This window comes from Haemaphysalis longicornis, unplaced genomic scaffold, assembly GCF_048455015.1.
Source record: "Haemaphysalis longicornis isolate Haplotype H1 unplaced genomic scaffold, Haemaphysalis longicornis Haplotype H1 scaffold_10, whole genome shotgun sequence".
In the NCBI taxonomy this organism is placed as follows: Eukaryota; Metazoa; Arthropoda; class Arachnida; order Ixodida; family Ixodidae; genus Haemaphysalis; species Haemaphysalis longicornis.
In genome coordinates, this window is record NW_027526204.1 from 12,845,880 (window position 1) to 12,867,438 (window position 21,559).

At 51.9% G+C, this 21,559-nt stretch overlaps 1 protein-coding gene and 1 pseudogene across 1 annotated transcript; one reads left to right on the forward strand and one right to left on the reverse strand.

Moving 5' to 3' along the window:
• Positions 1-1,130: 1,130 nt before the first annotated feature.
• Positions 1,131-21,377, forward strand: LOC144158105 (uncharacterized). The gene is made up of 3 exons (XM_077688759.1): positions 1,131-1,254; positions 3,823-5,051; positions 20,408-21,377. The coding sequence occupies exons 2-3, from the start codon at positions 3,856-3,858 to the stop codon at positions 21,375-21,377; spliced, it is 2,166 nt and encodes a 721-aa protein (XP_077544885.1). The 5' UTR covers positions 1,131-1,254; positions 3,823-3,855.
• Positions 6,052-14,280, reverse strand: LOC144157610 (uncharacterized; annotated as a pseudogene).
• Positions 21,378-21,559: the final 182 nt, after the last annotated feature.

Here is a 21,559-nt window from a genome sequence, read left to right on the forward strand (position 1 = left end):
AAACGTGGGAGAAAGCAACTGTGACTGAACGGGTGGACGACAGGTCATACAAGGTGAAAACTGGTGACAGCATCCTGCGGAGAAATCGCGTCTTCATTAGAAGTACACCCAAGCCTTCTGATGAGAGCCAGCCCGGATACACCACACCTGACCTGCCTGCGAGTACGTCGAACAAGGACGCTTCGACAAGCCGAGCATCACCCAACTCCTTGCCTACAGAGGTCAACGGATCCATCAGCTCAAACGGAAGGACATCTGACCAGGGAGGCACTCCGGTCCGACCACGAAGAACCAGGATGCTCCCAAAGAGGTTGCAAGACTTCGTCGTCGGATAAAGTGGACAGCTCTTTCAAAGAAGGAAAGATGTTACGTGAGGAACTAACAGATGGCGCCACGGGACCCAACCCACGGTGTATGAAAGCCGCCGGCGGGAACAGCCCCCAACACGAGGCCCCACGAGTTTGATTCTTCTCTACCTCCCAGCGGCGGAGCGCGGTGAACCTTGAGCAGACGACGGCATCGAGTTACGCCCGCGCCCTGTCCGCCACCATGAATTGTCTTCTGCGCTGCAGCCATGTAGTCGCTTGTATACGCTTTCTCTTCCTGCTTTATAATCCTGCTTTATAATAAACCCAGTTAACCCCATATAACCGAAGTCCAGTGTTCTATATAAGAACCCACAACGAAACATAAATAATGCCTATAAAACGGTTGTTCGTCAAGAAGAACAAAAAAATTAGATTTCTGGCCGCGGCAGCCGCTTTTCTGAATAATTGTCAGCTGTCAACAGGACACATCAACCAGGTTCCTCTCCAGATGTATGAAACTCTATGGAGCAGACGATTGTTCTTTTTACGCATTTTAATGCCTCAAAAATTTGTTTCAGGGAAGCAAAATATACAGAAACAAATACTTAACCAAGAAAATATACAAAAACAGTAATTTATTTTTTTAATTTAACGGCACAAGAATCTTTTGTGCTTCATTTTTGACGTATTAGGTTTTTGTCCAAAAGGTGGCGCAAGGCACCGTCCCGCTGCCTTTGGTGTTGTTTTTCACGCAGGATAGCAGGCATTGAAAGGGTGAAAGAGGCGATAACTGTGCGCGCCTAAATCATAAATCGCTCGAAGTTGGGACAGTGGTTTGTTATCTGTTCTGTCCACGCCAACGGGCCAGCGTTCGAACTTCGCTTGACAGCTCCTCGTGCGCAGCGCGGCACACCGGGAATTCTGATGAAAACTTCCACTGCCAGCGGTAATTGTCACCACTTATACGATTGTTATGATCGACACGGGAGTCGTGCGTGCAATATCGTGTTGTGCCTGTGCGTGCACTACACGTGTTATCGCTGCATGCACGCATGAAGCAGTTTTTTCCGCGCATAGAGAAGTAAGACAGTATCATTCCTGAACAGGCCGCGTGTGAGCAGTGCAACTATATGGATGCCTGCATTTCTAGGAAACCCCTCCACTGCCCACTGCGCGGTTATTCCCCCGTGCTTTGTGTGCGTGTGTGTGCGTGCGTGCGTGCGTGGGTGCGTGCGTGCGTGCGTGCGTGTGTGTGTGTGTGTGTGTGTGTGTGTGTGTGTGTGTGTGTGTGTGTGTGTGTGTGTGTGTGTGTGTGTGTGCGCGCGCGCGCGCGCGCGCTCTGAGTGGACCTTCTGTGGGTGGCTGGAAACTTCTTAGCTTATAATGATCTTCGAAGATCAGTCTCTTGAGGGCATTCGAAGCAGTGCTTACGCAATGTCGTTGTAAATGCGTATCGTAAGCGACTGTTTGGCGTGCTTGACAGTTGAGCCGGCATGATACGGTTGACGTTGAGGCGTGCTGGACGAACGTGAAGCCGAGAGCAATCAACTGGTTCACTTGGGGCATGCCAGCCTTTTTTTATATATTTTAAATGTGGGGATAATTATCCCCACATTTTTTTACCAAGTGACAGGGGCTGAAATTCGTAAGCCAAGAAACGAGACTGGTGCATACTTTTTAATGGAAGACCGCTGGCAGCCTCGGTTATATACGTGCACTTCCTTCACACTAAACAGTGTTATATTAACCGTGCTACGTGTACTAGTCCTGCTGCATTTCCCAAACACTTGTGGCTAGAGTTTCTTGCAGCAGTTTGCTATGGTGAATCGGCTTTAAAACGCAACACTGAAAAATTTGCTGTCAGGGTTCGCAGAAAGCCGAGCTTGAAAAAATAACTTTTGCAAGGAAACACAGCGCAAAACTATTCTGCTTTTATTGGTGCCTTCGAGTTCTTCTAAGATGACTCAAGTGTTATCAGGAACATACTCCTTTTGTTCTGTTTATGTACTGGTTAGCCGGATGATTAGAAGCTTGCTATGCTGAACTTTGGAGCCCGCACTAGGCCACTGTCACTGCCGAGAGGGCAACATGAAGCCAGCGACACCAAGTGCCGGTTTCGGCAGATGCGTGCAACACTGGGTTGGCCACCACGCACCGGCGCGATAAGAATACGGCTCCTGCGCTGGGGTGATGACGGTTATGATAATGATTAGTGGCTCGCCCTTTGGATCCGGACGTCGTTCCAAAGTTTTTTGGTGAGCAGGAAGAGTATTAGCATGTTTCGAGGATTACACCGAGGTTGGATGTTTGTTAAGCTAAGTGCAATTTAATGTCGAAGTATTGATTTCATGGTGAAGGCCAAAGTCGAGATCTATGTGAAGGGGAATTGGAACATGACTTTTATGTGAGTCGCATAGTGACCACCTCAACATTAGGGGATGTTAGGCCATCTCTGTGTTCACCCTCCAAGTGCTGATGGCAAGATAGCTTAATGTTGCCACGAGAGTTAAGCATAAGCATGAGTTAAAGTATGGTAGCATGACAGCCTAGCATTACAAGTTTTCAGACTGGTGCCATTTCAAGTTATCTCAGTCATTGGTTGACGAAGGCGCACAAGAGACTAAATGCAGCTGCCTGTATGTAAGACAAAGCCCGGTTGATTCCCAACGTGCCAACACTGAGAAAGTCATCTGGTTTCTCACCTCCAATGGGGGCATAAAAAGTATGGAACGATAGGGGTATGCCGTGGGATAAATGATGGGGGTCATTTCTTTTTCTTCTCTTTTGCTTTTGCAGGAATTGCAGTGGATGCTATATCATTTTTAGGGTTGTTGCAGCTTATTGAATAGCAGATTGTGTGAACTAGTTCCAGCACTGCAGAAAGACTTAATGATGCAAACGATAGCATTTGACCGGTTTGGTAGCTTCTGTCGCTTGTATCTGCCTAGGCAGTGATTAGTCTCGTCGTTTGACGAGCGATGAAGAATGCAAGCACACCAATCGGTTTCTAGGACTCAACTGCTCATTAAGTGAAGCGAAACCCCCTTCCTGATGGAGCGGCACATGCACCGAGCACAATAGCCATACGTCTGCAGGCTAAATAACCTGAACTGCCCGGGCGCAGCACTAGTCGCCTCCAGCTTGCTCACATGGAGGTGTGCTAAAGTGCGCGTCCACTACAAGTCATGGAGTAATTGCACTTTTACTTACCAGCCGACATAGATGAGCTTAAAATGTACTTGATTCATGTTGTGGCTACCAAGTGTCACGGTGGCTAGTAAATATTAGGGTGTCCACATTGCTTTTGTTTGTCTAAACCGTCGCAGTTGAGAGTAAGCACTCGTCCTGTGGTTTTTTTGTTTGTGTCCCTTTTCAGCGTTGCCCTTTTTGAAGGTTAAGACATGGAAATTCGCCAACTAGCCCAACTCGCCATTCTGCGGCAGCGTGCTTTTGTTCTTGCCCTGCAGCTAACTACGTTGTGTTTACTCAAGTATGGCATTTTTTAATACCGCAGGCTGTCCTGAGCGAGCCACCGTCTGTGTCCAAGATGGATGTGGAGCGCTGGAAGGAGAAACTGTCTTTGCTGGACTTTGAGCGCGAGTGCTCTGAGCGTTTTTCTGGAGGCAGCTGTTGGCTGTGTGACGACCTCGAAGCCTGGAACACAGTCCTGCACCCCCTGCAGCTCAACCTCACTGAGCAGAGACAGGGAGTGCTCTGTCTCTCTTCACAGCTTTACGAGACCACTCCTGACCTTGACGAGCTAGACACACCTTACGACACCACCTTCTTCACAGTGTGGCTGCCGAGGAAGCATATTTGTGTGGAGCAACTAAAGCTCACTCGGGCGTTCCCAGATTTCAACGAGTCCACCATCCCTGATCTCACCTCGCCATCTAATCTGCAATGCATTTCAATCCAGGGAAATGCATCATTTGATTGGGCGTTACTTCTGAACGCATTGGGTCCCATAGAGCAGCTTGAGGAGCTTGAGGTGAATGACCTTGTAGTGAGTGTGGACCTGGCCTCTACTATTGCCCAAATAGTTTTGAACAGCGCTCATTGCATAAAGGTATTTGAGCTGTTTGTTCTTTTCATGCACTGCACCATTGCGGACATCCTCATGCGCAACTTGCCAAAATGTGGAGAGCTCACTGAGCTGACATTCGATGCCGGTCTGAGCTCGGTTGGCGTGAGGGATTTCATCACACTGCTGCGATCGACGGAAACATTGAAGAAGCTTTATCTGTCAGTGCAGCCAAACTACGGGATAGACCCCACGATGGAAGCGAACCAGGATGAGAATAACGAGAAATTACTGAGGGCACTTGGTGACCTTTTGAGGAGGAACGCGACTCTCACAGAACTTCGCTATCAAGGGGAGCTGCTTGCCATCCCAGGCATTTTGAACGCTCTCGAAGCCAACACGGAAGTGAAGCGCCTTACGCTGGACGCCTGTGACATTGACTCACAGGTTCATAGGCGCACATTTGGGACAGCACTGATGTCAACGTTGACAAGGAACAAGAGGCTGTCTTCACTAACCATTGAGGACCTTGGGATCGATTACATTGTCGCAGGACCGATGTCCGAAGGACTCAAGCAGAACACTACCCTAGAATGCCTCGACCTGACGGACTGCAATGTCAGCTTTTGTGCCCTCCGTGAGCTCTGCAGTGTGTTCAGTGTGAACAGAACGCTGCGTTCACTGAAGGTTGGATTCTGTGAACTTGAGGATACCGAAAGGTAAGGAGGAAGCCTTTTGCCCTGTGAAAATTTTTTCAAGATGGAATGAAAGTGCCTCTCCATAATACTTATAAATGTACAGGTGCCATGAAGAGTAGTTGGAACATTATCTCATAAATGTACAGGAATTTCTTCCAGAAACTGCCTGGCTACATTGGTGTGCGTTTAAAGGAGTCCTCTCTAATAGAGAAAGCTTCCTTAAACCAGTAATGGATGTCATAAAACGAGTAAGACAAATATTTTGTGATATTCACAAATCCTTGTTCCAGTTACGTGGCGGCACCTGTATGTCCCATGGCTAGACAAGTTCAGTAAGTTGAGATTGCCCCATAAATTTAAAGAACATGCATAGGTGCCTTTTGTAGTAAAGCACTCGCATACTGCCAAAAACAATATATGCACTGCTTTTCTTTAGAAGACTACGTTGGTATTTGTAAAGTGTTATTTTTTAAAGTATGAGTGATGTAAAGGCAAGCAAAAAAAACAGGAAAAATGAAGATACGTGGCAAGTGATGATATACGGTGCTGGTGCCTTTTATCGACAAGCATAAATAGTGGTTAAAAGTTAACCCTCTCATCTTATTCTTGCCCCGACATTTTTTTACTTCTGTGCAAGACACCCACCGGTGACGGATGGGCTAAGGTAATCTGAGGGACATGGCTTTAAAGGGGTCGTGAAGAGAAAATGCATTTGTCTTTGCTTAGTTTTGTCTGCTTGAACGACCTTTTAATAACATAAATCCCAAATTTTTTTCACAATTCATTGCTTCTGGAATTTAGGAGGCGCCCTTGAAGTTCTCGTTTTGAGACGCATCGCAAGCGACCATGCGCGCACCGTCGGTCGGTAGCGCAACTAGAATGACGTCACGTCAAGTACATTCGAGAGTTCAACGTGGACTGACTGACTGACTGAAAAACATTTATTTACAGAAGTTTGTACAGGGAGGGTGGGAGCGGTCCTTAAGGGGCCGCCCCGTACAAAGACTAGGTGGGCTCCCTCTTACGGGAGTCCAATGGCGTCGGCCGCGGCCCGGGCCCGCCCGACCAGGGCCCGTTGGGCCGTCAGGTCAGAGCAGCCGAGCAGGGCTGCCTCCCAGTCCTCCCGGGAAGGGTTGGGCAGAGGGGGTAGGTTTGGGGTTTTTTGGCACGCCCACACCATGTGGAAAATGTCAGAGGAATCTTCCTCACAGTGCGGGCACTTCCCCGTGCAAGCGGGGTCGAAGTGTTTTAAGATTGCCGGGCACAAGAGAGTTTTCGTATAAAGGCGAAGGAGGATGCGCTCCTCCGCCTTCGTGAGGCCCCTACAGGGCTTGGGATAGACGGAATGGCCGGATTGACAAAACTGTGTGACCTCCTTAAAGGTGCAAGCGGGAGTAGGTTCTAGGTCCGGATCGGTGGGAGATGAGGATGGTGCCCGGAGAGTGAGCGCGCGGGCAGCGGCGTCAGCCACCTCGTTACCCTCAAGGCCCGTTTGAGCCGGAGCCCATAGGATCGTTCGATTCGCGGGGGCACCCAGGTAGTTACTGTTTTGCAGAATTTTGTAAGCAAAGTACGGAATGCACCCCTGTTCGATATTGCAACAGGCACCCCTTGAGTCGGTGATAATGACCCGCGAGTCCTGATCTGCGGCGGCTAGCGCGATGGCAATCTCCTCCGCGTGTGTAATATTGTGTGCCCGGAACGTGAGTCCGTTCACTGCCGTGTTTTGGTGGACGACCACGGCCGTGTACCAACCCCCGTGGTGCGGGCCGGAGGCATCTACGTAAAAGACTCCGTTTTTTCTACCATAGTGGCGAGCCAATGCTTCTGCCCGCGCGACGCGTCGGCCACTGTGGTCATCTCGCGTCATGTTGGCTTGAAGAGGTCGCACATGCAAGGCGTATCTCCAGACGTCGGGAATTTGTACGCGCTTTTCCGTATGTATTTGGTGATGGATGTGTAGTCGGGCAAGAAGGCGGCAACCCGACGGCGTTTTAGAGAGTCTCGTGTATTGATTTGTCAAGTGCGCCTCACGCAGCTCCTTAAATGTGTTCACCATTCCCAGGCCTAGAAGGCGCTGGTTGGAGGTGTGGAGCGGAAGGTCGAGAGCGCGCTTGTAGATTTTACGGAGAATGACCTCGAGTACATTCTCATCAAACCTGCGTAAGTGGAGGTATGGAGCCGAGTACAATACTCGGCTGGTTACGAATGCATGCGCCAGCCGCAAGGCATCTTTGCATCGTAACCCCCGTGCTTATTGGAAACCCGGCGGATCATCCGGCTCACCTGGTCCCTCACTTTACGTAATTTGGCCAATGTTGTGTCTCCTCTGCGATGCTTGTGAATGAAGAGCCCCAGTACTCTGATCTCATCGCGTTCGGGTATGGGTCCGCTGTGAAGGGACAGGTTGATTTTGGTGGCGCACTTTGGTGAGGGGCGTATGTGCACGAATTCCGATTTGGACGGGGAGCACTGAAGGCCACAACGACGGGCGTAGTCGTCCACGACGTCTGCCGCTTGCTGCAGGTTGGCCTCCATGTCTCCTGATGAACCGTGTGACGCCCAGATGGTGATGTCGTCGGCATTGTTACGAATCGGCCAGCGCCGCCGTACTGTCCCGCATCACTCCTCTGCTGTGCGGCGAAGCCACTGCTTGCGCCTTCGAAAACAGGCGCTACCATGTCGGTGAAAAGTTTCGACAAGCCGAGCCAGACGCTTCGCTTTCGGCACATTTCAAAACTTCGGCGGCTGCCGGCGAGGCTCGTCTCAACGCTCTTCAAGGACACAGAGGCCCCGCGAACTCAGCGGAGTCCTCCTCTCCCCTCTCCCGGACTCAACGTGCGCCGAGGCTATGAACGGCTTACGAACTCTGGAAAGAGCGTTGTGTGTGTCTGTGACGTTGGCGGCGTGTTGCAGCTTGTTGCGTTTTGACCGTTACCGCTTTTTGGTATAAATAGACCCCCGCAAGCGTTGTAAACCATTCCTGTTTGAGCAGCGAATCCATGCTGTCGCTCTGCTCGAGTCCTGTATTGTAACCTCGCCCGTCGGGGCATTGTTCTTTGGCTTCGGCTCACCTCTCGCTATGAAGTAAACAGTTAACGTTGGCCTATCAGCTCTGGACCTCTTCCCGGCTGCAGTCGGCCTTCACGGTCGCAACACTGGTTGGCAGCGGTCGGATGGCAACTTCGTAACACCTGGAGCCATTGGTGCGAGACCCAACACCACGGACGTCAAGGCGACTTCGGACTTCGCAGAATTCACGGCGGTCAAGGGTGAGTGCGGGACTTTTCTTCACTGAGTTTTACCAGGCTTCTGAGGATAGCTGGTAGGGCGTGTGTTTTTGTCGCGTGGGTTATTCGCGCAAAACATTTTTGGAGCAGTGGGAAAGCAGTACTCTAGACCGGCCATGAATTTGAAGGCGTTGAAAAAACCGCAGTTGTTGGAGCTTGCAAAAGAGTCGAAAGAGTTGCGCTTGGATGTTACGGACGCGCTGAGAAAGCCAGAGCTGATACAGGCTATACTCGCTGTTGGGCTGACGATGATGAGCTGTCGGAGTGCATTGAGCTTATCAATGACAGGGAGACCGCTAAACGTCAGGCTGCAGCTGCAGAGGCAGAACGCGAGGAAAGAAAGCGAGAACAGGAGCGCGAGGAGAAGAAACAGGAACGAGAACGGGAGCGACAGCATGAGCTGGAAATGAAACGTCTTGACATCGAGGCATCTCGATCTAGGCGTGAGAGTGACAGCAGCGCGCCAAGCGTGCAGTCTGCGGCGACTGAGCGACCTACGTTGCGAATGTGTGACCTAATGCGACCCTACAAGGTAGGAGACGACATCGGTCTTTTTTTGGTCAAACTTCGAGCGTACGTGTGAGAGGGCCCAGTTTAGCCGAGACTCATGGCCGCAAAAGCTGCTTACGCTTTTGCCAGGTGAGGCATCCGACGTGATGGCCCGCTTGCCAAAGGAGGAGGCGGAGGACTACCAGAAAGTAAAGTCGAGCCTCCTGCGTAAGTACAGGCTGTCAGCAGAGGCGTTTCGCCAGAAGTTCCGTGAAGCCGAGAAAGCTAGGGGCGAGTCGTACTCGGAGTTCGCCTACAAGCTGAGGGCTAATATGGAAGAGTGGCTCAAAGAGGCAAATGCTTTCGGAGAGCACGACGAGGTAGCTGAGTGCTTCGGTCTTGAGCAGTTTTACCGCCGTCTACCAGAAAACCTGAGACTCTGCGTGCAAGACAGGCCAGGGGTAAATACTGTGGATCAGGCAGCTCAGCTAGCCGACGAGTTCGTCGCACGTCGAGGAGCGCAGGGTCCGAAAGACGGCCAAAAAGAGTTCAGGCCGAGGCCTGATAAGTCAGGGCCGAAAGGCAGAGCTCCCCAGGAAGACGGTGGAGCAAGGGAAGTCGTTGTCGTGGATAGAGAAACTGGCCACGATAACAAAAAGAGAGCAGCTGACGCTGAGGAGCAGCGCAGAAAGAAAGCTTTTGAAGCGCGCAGACAGGCTGCGTGTTACAACTGCGGCGAGACGGGACATTTCGCCGCTAGTTGCAAAAAGGGAAAACTAGTCTTTCACGTACTAGATCAGAGTGAGGACAGCAGGCAGTTTCTGGAGCCGTACGTACGTGAGCTTGTCGTCAACGGTAAACCGTGCCGAGTTATTCGCGACTCCGCGGCGACGGTAGACATGGTCCACCCTTCGTAAGTTGAACCGGATGAGCTAACGGGGCAGTGTGTTTGGGTGAAGCCAGCCGTAGGAGCACGAAACGTGCGCCTGCCGATTGCTAAGGTCAGCATCGGAGGTCCGTTTGGTGAACTTGTGACGCAGGCAGCGGTATCCCCTCAACCTCTTCCGGAGTACAAGTACCTATTCTCGAACAGGTCGGGTCAGCTGTTAAGCGACCAGGGGTACAATTTCGAGAAACTGCCGAGGAAAGAACCAGCTGGGCTCGCTGCGAAGAGCTCGAGTAACGATAGGGTCGCCACCTCTGTGAGGAATGGCGAAACTCAGACAGGAAGCGAAGATAGCGCATTTCGGGAGGCTCACGAAAGAGGGCAGCGTAAGTACACTGTGTGTAAGGCCCCTACGGTGAGCGGAGATGTTTCGTCGCCATGTTCGAAGTGCGCTAGATCGCTGGAGGCCTTGGGAACGGCTACCGACTTTAAAGTGAACATTTCGCGAGATAGCGACGTTTCGCAGGAATGCGTAAACGATGAGGTTACCGAAAGGCCGCAAGAGTCCGCTGAAACGGAGGTTGTTCCTTCGGACGGTAGTGCGGAAACGAGCGATGTGGTGTCAAAGCCTGCAGCCGAGGCAGCGAACGGTTTCCACGGTTCAGTTGGGAGAAATGACGATCTCGCCACTGAGCAAGCCGATTGCGTCATGACACGAGCTCATGTAGCTGACCTCGAGCAACGGCCAGCCGAGCTCGTAGAGATTCAGGTGTCTGGGGCGGCTGAGCCGTCTTTTGAGACAGGGCAGCTTGGATCTAGTGTAGCCTTGACAGCCGCAAAACAGAACGAAAACATCCTTCGGTGTTCGCTTACTGAGGCTGTCGCCGAAAGCGCGAGGGGCAACGAGGTAGTGACTGTTCGAAGCTACCAGGTGTCTAATGAGCACGTCGTGCCCTTTTCACTCCCAGCTGATGCTCCCGATGATAGGCCAACATCGGCTGAGCTAGTTGAGGTTGCGGTGTCGACTGCGGCTGAGCCGAAGTCGGGAACCGACCAGCCTAGAGAAGAGAATATGAACGCGTTCCGATGTTCGCTTGCCGAACGCGTTCGCGAAAAGGCGAGCAACGAGGAGAGAGAAAAAACTTCTGCGCGTACTTGTGGCGCGCGTTTCAGTGCGGGCACGCGAAGGGGCAAAGCCGTGAGCTCGCATCGCGCCAGGGGAACGCCGCCTCCAAAAAGGAGTGCGCGCCTCTCGTTTGAACGTTGGAAAAACTCGTTCGCTCCTCCGCGTGCTCGACCTTTGTCGAACAAGACGACCGGTGTCCGTACACGTGGTCGCAGCAGCGTTCAGAGAACGGCCACACCTAAAGTGCGGTACAAAAAGGGAAAAGCGCGGGGCAATGACGAGAGCTCAAATCGCAGCTCTCAGCGCGAGAAGTGGCTTGTAGACACCTGACTTTCTCAATTTCATTGTTTTTCCTGCAGCAGGTTTCGCCCTTTACGATTAGGTTTTTTTTTTGTGTGTGGGACATTTCCAATCACGTGAAATGTCACCTTTCAAGTTTGTGCACTTGTCTGAAGTACTGCTGGGCAAAAATATAACTAGAGTAGTTAATTATTCGCGTACTTTTCGCAACTAAAAGCCTGGTAAAGCTTCAGTGTGGATTTGTCTTCGCACTTGCCGGCGATGCGGTTGTGTCTTCCTGTGTTGTTCTGTTGCTTGCCTGACCAAGCCAGAGATGTTCTTGGGGAGCCACTACTCGTCCAGTGACCCGCCCGGTGAAGCTCCAGCACGGTGTCGTACAGCCCAGGCCTGGAGTCGAGCGTATGCCGAGCACTTCACTTCGACAGCATCCCTCCGGACAACGGTTGAAGACCCTTATCCATCGGGATCTCGGACCCCCGGTGGAGAAGCTGTTACGAATCGGCCAGCGCCGCCGTACTGTCCCGCATCACTCCTCGGCTGTGCGGCGAAGCCACTGCGTGCGCCTTCGAAAAGAGGCGCTACCATGTCGGTGACAAGTTTCGACAAGCCGAGCCAGACGCTTCGCTTTCGGCGCATTTCAAAACTTCGGCGGCTGCCGGCGAGGCTCGTCTCAACGCTCTTCAAGGACACAGAGGCCCCGCGAACTCAGCGGAGTCCTCCTCTCTCCCCTCTCCCGGACTCAACGTGCGCCGAGGCTATGAACGGCTTACGAACTCTGGAAAGAGCGTTGTGTGTGTCTGTGACGTTGGTGGCGTGTTGCAGCTTGTTGAGTTTTGACCGTTACCGCTTTTGGGTATAAATAGACCCCCGCAAGCGTTGTAAACCATTCCTGTTTGAGCAGCGAATCCATGCTGTCGCTCATCTTGAGTCCTGTATTGTAACCTCGCCCGTCGGGGCATTGTTCTTTGGCTTCGGCTCACCTCTCGCTATGAAGTAAACAGTTAACGTTGGCCTATCAGCTCTGGACACCTTCCCGGCTGCGGCTCGGCCCGCCCGGTTGCAACAGCATACAGCGCATGCCGGATGCCTTCGACTTTCGCCAGCTGAGCAGGGAGCCTTATCATTGCCAGATTGAATAGGAGGGGCGAGAGGAGTGCTCCCTGCGGGGTCCCTCGCGTGCCTAATTGGTAAGGGCCGTGTTCCATGTCCTGAATTCGAATATATGATGGTCGGTCAGTGAGGAATTGCCTAATGTAGTGTGAAGGCATTTTGGCCACAGTCTACTTGTGAGAGATGTGTTAGAATAATTTCGTGAGTCACGTTATCAAAGGCCCCCTTCAAATCCAAAGCGAGCACAACTTTGTCACTGAGAGGGTACTCGACGGGATTGAGGATCTCACGATCGAGCTGGAGTAAGACATCCTGCGCGGACCGGTGTGGGCGGAACCCGAACATGATGTCTGCAAATACATTTTTGTTCTCCAAAAACTCGGACAGGCTGTCGCGCACCATCGTCTCCATTAATTTTCCCACACAAGAAGTAAGAGAGATGGGGCGGAGGTTGTCCGTGTTAATGGCTTTGCCCGCTTTGGGTATGAAGGTGACCAGGGCGGTCTTCCAATCAATCGGGAGGGGTGTTTCCCCTAGTCAAATAGAGTTGAAGTAAGCAAGGAGCGTAGTGTAGGCAGAGTCGGGAAGATTGGCAAGTAGTTTCACTGTGATGTGATCCCGTCCTGGTGCCGTTCCTCGCCTCATTTTTGCTAGGGCCGCCTTTAGGTCGTATAGCTGGAACGGTTGATCCAGCTCCGCGTTCTCGCTACCTGCATACGAGTACGCGGACCCTCGGGGGTTCTGCTGTGTACTTAGGTATTGGTCTCGCAGTTTGCACGCCAATTTTGTCGTGTCCCCATCGAAGCTGTGAATCGCTCGTTGGAGATGCTTTTGTGTCTCTGTTCGAGTTTGGGTCGGATCGATCAAGGCGCGGAAGAGGCGCCAGGTACTCCTACTGGACATTTGTCGCGCGGCCGTGTTGCATCGGTCCACCCAGTTAGAGTCGGCGAGCTGGGCCGCGTACTGCGCCGCCCACTGGGTGAGCAGGCGATGCGAATTTTCAGTTTTCGGTTGTGTTTTTGTCGGCGCCACCGGCGGACGAGGCTGTGCCGAGCAGCGCAAATGTGGAGGAGGTAGTTATCCACCTCCGGAGTCGCATCCGAGAGTTTAATATGGGTTTCTGTGGAGCGAAGGGTCGAAACCAATTGCTGGGACCAAGCGTGGTACCCTTGCTCCTTAATGGGGGTGGAGTTAGCGTATGTTTGTCTAAATTTAGTCCAATCGGGTAATTTTGCCTCTGCGTAAGCTCTTGCCAGAGGACGGGTGCGAATGGTGGTGTTGAGTATGCAGTGGTCGCTGCCGAGGGCCTCCTCGGTGTTGACCCAATCTGCATATTGGATGTTTTTTGTGAGCGTAAGGTCCGGACATGTGTCCCGGGTCACGGAATTACCCACGCGAGTTGGGTACGCAGGGTCGGTGTGAAGAGTTATTAGGCCCAGCGTGGACATAAGTTCCACGCCGCTCTTCACGCACATATCCCCAAAGTGTGCTGGGGGCATTAAAATCACCCACAATCACCAGGGGTCCTTGCCCGCAGCCTTTAAGGCGCGGCTAAAAAGGTCTGCGAATGTTGGCTAATCTCGGCGAGCAATAGATGTTTAGCACGTGTAGTGGCGGGTCCTGTTTGCGCAGCGGAAGGAGTGTTACCATCACGTACGAGAATTTTGGCTTAAGGTCAAGGTCAACTAGGTTGGCCGTGTAATTTTTATGCACGCAGATGCAGGATAAGGGGTCTTGCTGAAACGTAATATAGTTTGTGAGCGTGGCACCGCTGCCTGGCTCTTCAAGGGCTACCACAGCAGGAAGGTTTCCAAACGTAGTGAGGAAAATTCGGAAGTCGGCCCGCTTTGTGCGGGACTTAATGCCCCGACAGTTCCACTGGGTGATTTGAATGGGGGTGGCCGAATCGGATCGCGCGTATTTCCGAATTTTAGCGCTGCCCGCCATGGTCGGTGAGGTTAACGAGTGATTGTGATTGCGGCGCTCCCGAGCCAGCACTAGCGGGGTGAAGATTGTCCTCCATTCCCGCTAGGGAGCAGCTGTCATCATCATCAAGATCAATCTGTGGTCGAGAAGTTTTGGGGTACCGGCCGGACACGTCCTTAATTAGGCCGGTTCGTTTGTTGGAACGCGCGACTTGTTGTGCTATGAGGGTGGGGATGGCCCTACACCCCCCCTAGGGGGTGTGTAGACCCCCCCTAGTTTTTCTGGACACCCCATCTTGAATCCCCAAATTTCACTCTTGTCAGTCCTTGTATGGACCTTTTTCAGTATCGATCTGCGCATGCGCGGGCTGCCCGTCTGCTATTCTTGGCAGTAGCCTCGGGCAAAATAAACAAAAGTGCGCCCCCCGAGCTTGCTGTTAGCGTTGCACATATTTATTTCCTTTTTTTCGACAGTTCGTGGCAAGTTCGTATGTGCACACAAAAAAGGCTTTCAAAGGAAAGGGGCAAAGTGGTTTGAGGCTGACCACGCTGCGAGCACATTGCTACCAGCCAGGGAGTAGCGAAAATGAAAAAAAAAAAAAAGTAAAGGAAAAGGGGAGCTTCAACGGCCGCAGATTAGGCACGGAAACTTTCGCCTGCTACCGTGACATTCATATGAATGGTACGGGTGACGGGTGGGTGCGGGAGCAACTGCAGGACGAGAACATTTTGTGCACGAGTTCTCCGAAACCGAGATATTTTCGGGGGTATGCCTTACTGCCATTTTTAATACGCCGAAGTGGAATACCACGCGGGGGACGCAGCAATTCCCCACTCGCTTGAAGTGATTTTGGGAGTGACGTCGGGTGCCTAGGAAAAAATGGTCTAATGGAGGCAGCGGAAACGCGAGTATGCAGGACAGTCCCACGGTCGAGGGAAGTTTACTTTCTCTAAATTTGTTTTTTTCTTAGATTGAATAGAAAGCACCGCCTCTCAGGTGTATATATATATATTATATAGAAAATGAAAAACGTACGTCACGGGGATGAGCGTTTGGTTAACAGACGTCTATTATTTAACTAGTGGGATAAAAAAACAGCTTTTCTAGTTTATGAACCCCCCCCCCCCCCCCGAGCCATTGAGACACCCCCCCTTGATTCGATGCCTGGGGAAACCCCTGCCTCTGTCATTTTCCCGATCGCGGCTTCTACGAGAGTTGAGATTTGATTTTGGAGACCAGTTATCACACTGTCCATACGGGCCTCAAGGGCGCTTATACGAGCCTCAAGACCGGCTAGCGCGTCGCTGCGCCAGTCTCACTCTCCATTGCCTCTACTGCGGGGGGAGGAGTAGGGCAGACTGATTGGGTCTGTTTTGCCTCGGCTGCTGCTAATCTTTTTTGCAACGTTTCAATTTGTGCCTGCAGGTTGCTCAAAATATTTTGCTCGGTTCTGCGCACTGAAGAGGGGAGATTAGGGGGGGACGAGGAGGCAGCCCCGCCCGTACCGCTCACCTGCTTTCCGTTTTTGACGGCGTTGGCCCAAGCCTGGCCCCCACCACTGCAGGACTGCACCGTCGGCTGCTTCCCGACTTCTCCGGTAGAGGGAGCTTGCTTGTTTGTCTGACCATTGTCCCGGCGCGGTGGCTCACCGGGTTCATCGCGAGTCTGAGGCTGGCGACGTTTCTTGGCCGCCATTCTGGATTTTCTGCCGTTTGGGGCGGCCGCATTGGAGATACGGTACTTGGCCGTACACGCTCGTGAGTTGGTGGCGTGCGCTCCGCCACACACAGAGCACACTGGTACACTGTCATGAGGGGCCCGCACTCCCTCTTCCACAAGCTGCACCTGCTGTCCACACAGGCCACACGTATCCGGTCTTGGGTTGGGACAAGCGTCCATCCGATGGCCAACGACACCGCACTTGCCGCAGGCCGGAATCGTTCGGTAGTAGGGTTGGACGGGGATCAACATTGTGTCGACGGGGATCAACATTGTGTCGAGAAAGCTTCATGCAGCGAGATGCACTCACGGGGCTTTACGACTATTACATAGTCGTCCGGATTCGGTTTTGGGAAGGGCCGAGGCTTCCATTTGGTGATGAGCTTGCCTTTGCGTCCAGCGGCACGGGAGGCGGGAGGCTGCGTCTTGTCTGCCGGCGTGCCGGACGCTGGGTGGCGTCCGACGCTGCCTTCTTGGCGTTGGCTTGCGAGCGGCGTGCTACCGCGTCGTTGAGAGCTTGGCTCCGAAATCTCGGTGTAAAAGCAGAATTTGGCGTCTCGGAAATCGGAACTGTGTCCCATGCCATGGCATGCGGGTCGTATCCACGCTGGTTGATCGTAGAGGTTGCCATGTTGCCTCGGGAGGCCTGTGCCACGCAACCGGCGTCAGCGTCGCCGTTTGGCTTAACGGCGTCGCCAACGTGGTCGGGCGATAGTCGGCCGTAAAGTTGTTAAAAATCGGCCCACCTGGATGATACTGGTATCCACGTGTTCCCTGTGAGCTGCCGAAACGATCGATGTCGGTCTTGACGGCGTACAGTGAAGTTGCCCGTGGTTCCAGCCGAAAAATGGCGGAGCCCAAGCGCAGCACCGCCGTGGGTCTGGCACCGCTAGGGGCGCTCCCCAGTTCAACGTGGTTCAATGTTCTTTGTGTATAATGTTCTGCAAAGCTGCAAACCCGATATTTTAAAAATAATGCATCCTTCCTTAAAACCACAAGAACATGCCAAAATTGATGTCGTAATACGCAAATCTTATAAGACAGCCCTCAGCCTGCCTACCTTCACTTCTACCGACCGCTTATTGAAACTGGGTCTACATAACACCCTCTCGGAAATTATTGAGGCCCATCTCCAAAACCAACTACAGCGCCTACAACTCACACCCGCCGGTCGTCATCTGCTCAAAACGCTAGGCCGGAAGGTGGTACAAACTCCGGACTCGCCACAACGCATACCTCCATCAATGCGACGAAACATCCATGTCCTCCCCATTCCGCGTCGTATGCACCCTACATACAACGCCGGCCGTCGTCAGCATCGTACACGCCTCCTCATCAGAAAATACGGCAGCGACCCGACGACCCTCTATACGGACGCCTCTCCCTATCCTCAACGACCAGCTCACGTCGCTACTGTTGCCCGCTTCGACAATGCCTTCCTCACCTCGGCAACTGTCTGCACAGCGTCTACTACCACGGCCGAAGAAGCAGCCATTGCCCTCGCAATGACCCAAGCCATGAGTCCCAGCATAACGATACTGTCTGATTCACAAGCTGCCTGCCGTCGTTTTGCACTCGGACGAGTCTCGGCTCTTACCCTGGCCATCCTTTCTCAATACCCCACCCTCCCTCATGCCCGCATAGTGTGGACACCCAGCCACACTTCCCTCCCTGGGAACGAGGTGGCACACGCCTCCGCCCGAGCTCTCCTTCACCGGGCATTCCCAGAAGAGGGCAACAATGCAGCCAGTATTACAAACTCCCTTGCGCCCCTCTCCCAAACATACACCGACATCCTCTACCACTACAGAGCAACCCGACGCACCTATCCCCCTCCCCACCCTTCCCTTTCTACCGCTGACGCCCGCATTTGGCGCCGACTTCAAACCAACACTTATTACAATCATCTCCATCTCCACCACATATCCCCTACTAACTACCCACTCAACTGCCCCCAATGCGATGAGCCTAACACCACAGCTCACCTCTTCTGGACGTGCCCCGCCAACCCTCCACCACCCAGATCCCCTACCCTTGAGCAGTGGGAGTGCGCGTTGCAGAGCTGCCAGCTCGAAGACCAGGAGGCCCTGATCTCTCGGGCGAGGATGGCAGCCGCGGCACGCGGCCTACCGAAATAGGATGGCCGCCCACAGCTCCTAACTCTTTTTCTCCCCTACCCCGTCCCTGCTTTTCAATAAACGTTTTCTCTCTCTCTCTCTCTCTCTCTCTCTCTCTCTCTCTCTCTCTCTCTCTCTCTCTCTCTCTCTCTCTCTCTCTCTCTCTCTCTCTCTCTCTCTCTCTCTCTCTTTATTCGTCGCCAAAAAACAGTTTCCTATCCGCGTGAGCGGTGCCGTGACAGCTTTGGCAACCATTGCCAGTTTGTAGCCAGTTTCCCTGCCGAATTTCACGTTCTTTTGCCGAATTCTCTTCGGAATCTTATCTTTTTTGTATGAAATGGCCCAAGACCGCTCAAGCAAAAAAAAAAAAAAAAAAGAAGTGCCCCGTGCACGATTCGAATTTGTGGCCTCTGGGCCAGCCTAACGTTACGGCCAGTCTAGTCGGACACTTTATGCACTACACTATCGCCGTGAGAAGCGCGCAAGGCGAAAAACTGCTGCATAAAAGCCTGTTCGCATTTGTAACCCAGAAGTCTGTCGTGTTTTCATAAATTCCGATCAACCCAGAGCTTTAACCGCCAACTTACTGTTGAGCGCTTCTGCAGTAAGCCAAAGCGGAGCGTATGCAATCAACAAAACAGCGTTATAACGGCATTGTTTATTGCTGGAAACCGGAAAGCAATCGTCAAACTGCGTGATGTTGGGACTCGGCGACTTGGCGCTGTATCGCTGCTTTTCACTAGTTATTTTTGCGCTTGATGAATGAATGATGGATGGGTTTTAAGTTCCGACTATTCGAAGTTCCTTCGATAAACGTGTTTATGTAATAAACTCTCATTTTAAGCGTTCGGTCATGCATCTCATCAGGTCAGAAGTTTCACGTTCGCGCAACTCAGGCTACCTGAGACAGACGTCGGCAAACTTGTGCAAGAATACCGGCTGGCAAAACCACAGTTTAGACTCGTGGAAAACAGCGTAAACAGTTTACGAATGACCAGTTTAGATTAAACGTGGTTACTTCTGCCTGCGCCACTCGCCGGTGTTGTTGACTGAAAGTTCGACCATGTTGATCAGTCGTATCAGAGATCAGACGTCTCCCGTTCAGTTGCAGGGCGAGTTTTATCATGACGCCGATGTTGTAGCTTTATCTGACCCTTTGCAAGCCCACTCTATGCCGACATATTGTGTAGCCGAGGGAGAACTATGATTGGCTTCTTACTGACTTACTGAAACGTCACTTCACGAGTTGAGGAGGAAAGCCACAGTGAAACCGTAACTGCATTTGTTTACCTATTTGCCGATATCGGACGACGAAACGGGTATGCATTGTTAGTTTATCAAGGTTCCACGGTAATAAGCGCACACACAACACAGTTTTTTTTGAAAATCTCTTCACGACCCCTTTAAGGGATACTGAAGTGATTTTTAAACATTGCGGGATTACTAGAGCAAATTGAAGTCTCAAGTCTCTAAGCCATATTTCGACCACTCGCTGCGTTTACACGGCTTTATTCAGTAGAAAAATCAATTTGAAAGTGCTGTCCTCATCTTTGTATCCTCCTCGCCGATTTCCTAGGCATTTTGTGTGATGTCATAACGAGATGGCTTGGCTTGACGCGCTGAAGCATGGCTCCCCAACCCTCCGACATAATCTTTCGGCCCAGCGTTTAGTCAGCCGGCGGGTCGTCTCAATTTGTTCGCTGAGGTGAAACTAAGCCACAACGCGTTTGTACCTGGGAGAATGTGCTTTTATTATGTAGACTGTATCAAGCCCTCAGTCCAAGTTGCGCCACACAGAACCACGTGTGACGCTTCGCCGACTGGTACGTTAGTAGAAAAATCAAAGGCCGGTTAAAGGGGGAAGAAGAGTCAGCAAAGTTAATATAGGTACTAAAGAGTTAAAATCAACCGAAACTTTATCGTACAGCAAAAAAACAAATTGTGACAAGCACTTTTCCGCTGGATCAACGAGCTCAGCGGTCGGCAGCACAACCACACATCGGCCTGGAGACTGTAGACTACAATTTGCGCAAGTAATTGTGTAATGTTTACAAATCACCTCAGTGTCCTTTTGAATTATGCAGCCTAACTAAAATGCATAGTTTAGCTTAGTGTGGGGTGGTTAGTGTAGTGTAGCAGGCAGCAAGAAAATTATCTTGTCTGAAATGGCACTACACTCGGTTGCTGTGTGGTTGTTAAACATCAGCGAGTGAGCGCTGAGTGCTTCACTGAGATGACAGATGGCAGCATAGAGCTCCATATCATGCTGCTGCTTTTCTGCCTTGACTTCCCTGTATGCTAATATCTCACTGGGTGTCTCGGTGGGCGTAGTAAGTCCTCTGGCTCATCATCTGTAGAGCCAGCTGGCTCATCATCTGCGTGAGCTTTGCCTCCCCATTTGTGGCCCTTTGCAGCAGGGCACTGGCAGCTGACCTGGCCAGGATGCAGTGCTATGGACGCCTACAGATACATTGGACCCATTGGGATGCTCCAGGCCTGTCCTGTGCCCTGCTCAAGCGGTCACTGTGTCCCACCAAGCTGCACCTTGACATCTCCCTCTTCTCGGACGAGTCCTTCTCGATCATCTGCAAGGCAGTGGCCTCGAGTGTTCACCTGAAGGAATTGGAAGTCCACTTTCGTGAGGTCAACAGCGCCCGTGTTAAAAGCCTATGTGATGCACTAGCAGAGAACAAGTCACTGAAGTGCATTTCCCTGTACGACAAGTGCGACAGCCAGTGCTCTGCTGCACCTGTCGCGCAGAGCCTCCGTTTCCACAAATCAGTAACTCAGCTGGAAGTATATTGTAGAGGGATGGACGAGGCAGCAGCGGACATGTTTGCTTCACTGCTTGTAACGAACGAATCTATGTGGAAGTTTGAAATCAACAGCACGGCCAACGTGACTCCTGCGTGTGTACAAGTGCTGAACCGGGCGTTGGTTGGAAACCGGTTCATCACCTGCGGTGGCCTCTACATCCGCTTTCAGGTGGATAGCTCCTTCGGGAGCCTCGGGGAACCTCTCCAGCGGATCCTTGCACACCTGCGCATGGCAGCACGCTTCGTGCTGAAGAAGAACACCGGGAAGATGTTCGCCGAGGCATTCGAGCACTTCCGGTCGAAAGAGCAGTTGCTCAGGTGCGTGATGGCAGCTTCGGACATGAGCGAAGCTGAGGCGAGGGTGGCTGAGAAGGCAGCCGAGTTGTTTGTCAGGAGAAATTACTTTCACATCAACCGAGTGGTTTGCCACAAGGTCGAGTGTTACCCAGGAAGAGGCATGCAGATAGACCAGCTCACCAATGACTGCTTGCTCGCCATCGCAAAGTACCTGAAAGTCTCCGACGTTGTTTGGAGTGGTCCGGTTGGTGAGGCTGAGAAACGACAGTGACTTTGTTTACATAAGTGTTCTTGTTGTTACGAAACATCACTAACATGAACACTACATTAACATAACATCACTAAAGTATTGTTACTAAACATATGATGTTTAAGGTATTGCTTATTGTTTTATGTTTGTAACTTTTGTCATTTCATTCTTATGCATTTTCAATTAGGTTTGTTTTATGTGTT

Excerpts from the sequence above, each read along its gene's own strand:
- LOC144158105 (XM_077688759.1), top strand. The coding sequence starts at position 3,856 with ATGGATGTGGAGCGCTGGAAGGAGAAACTGTCTTTGCTGGACTTTGAG. Across the intron at positions 5,052-20,407 it reads GAACTTGAGGATACCGAAAG|CAGGGCACTGGCAGCTGACC; the intron begins GTAAGGAGGAAG and ends GGCCCTTTGCAG.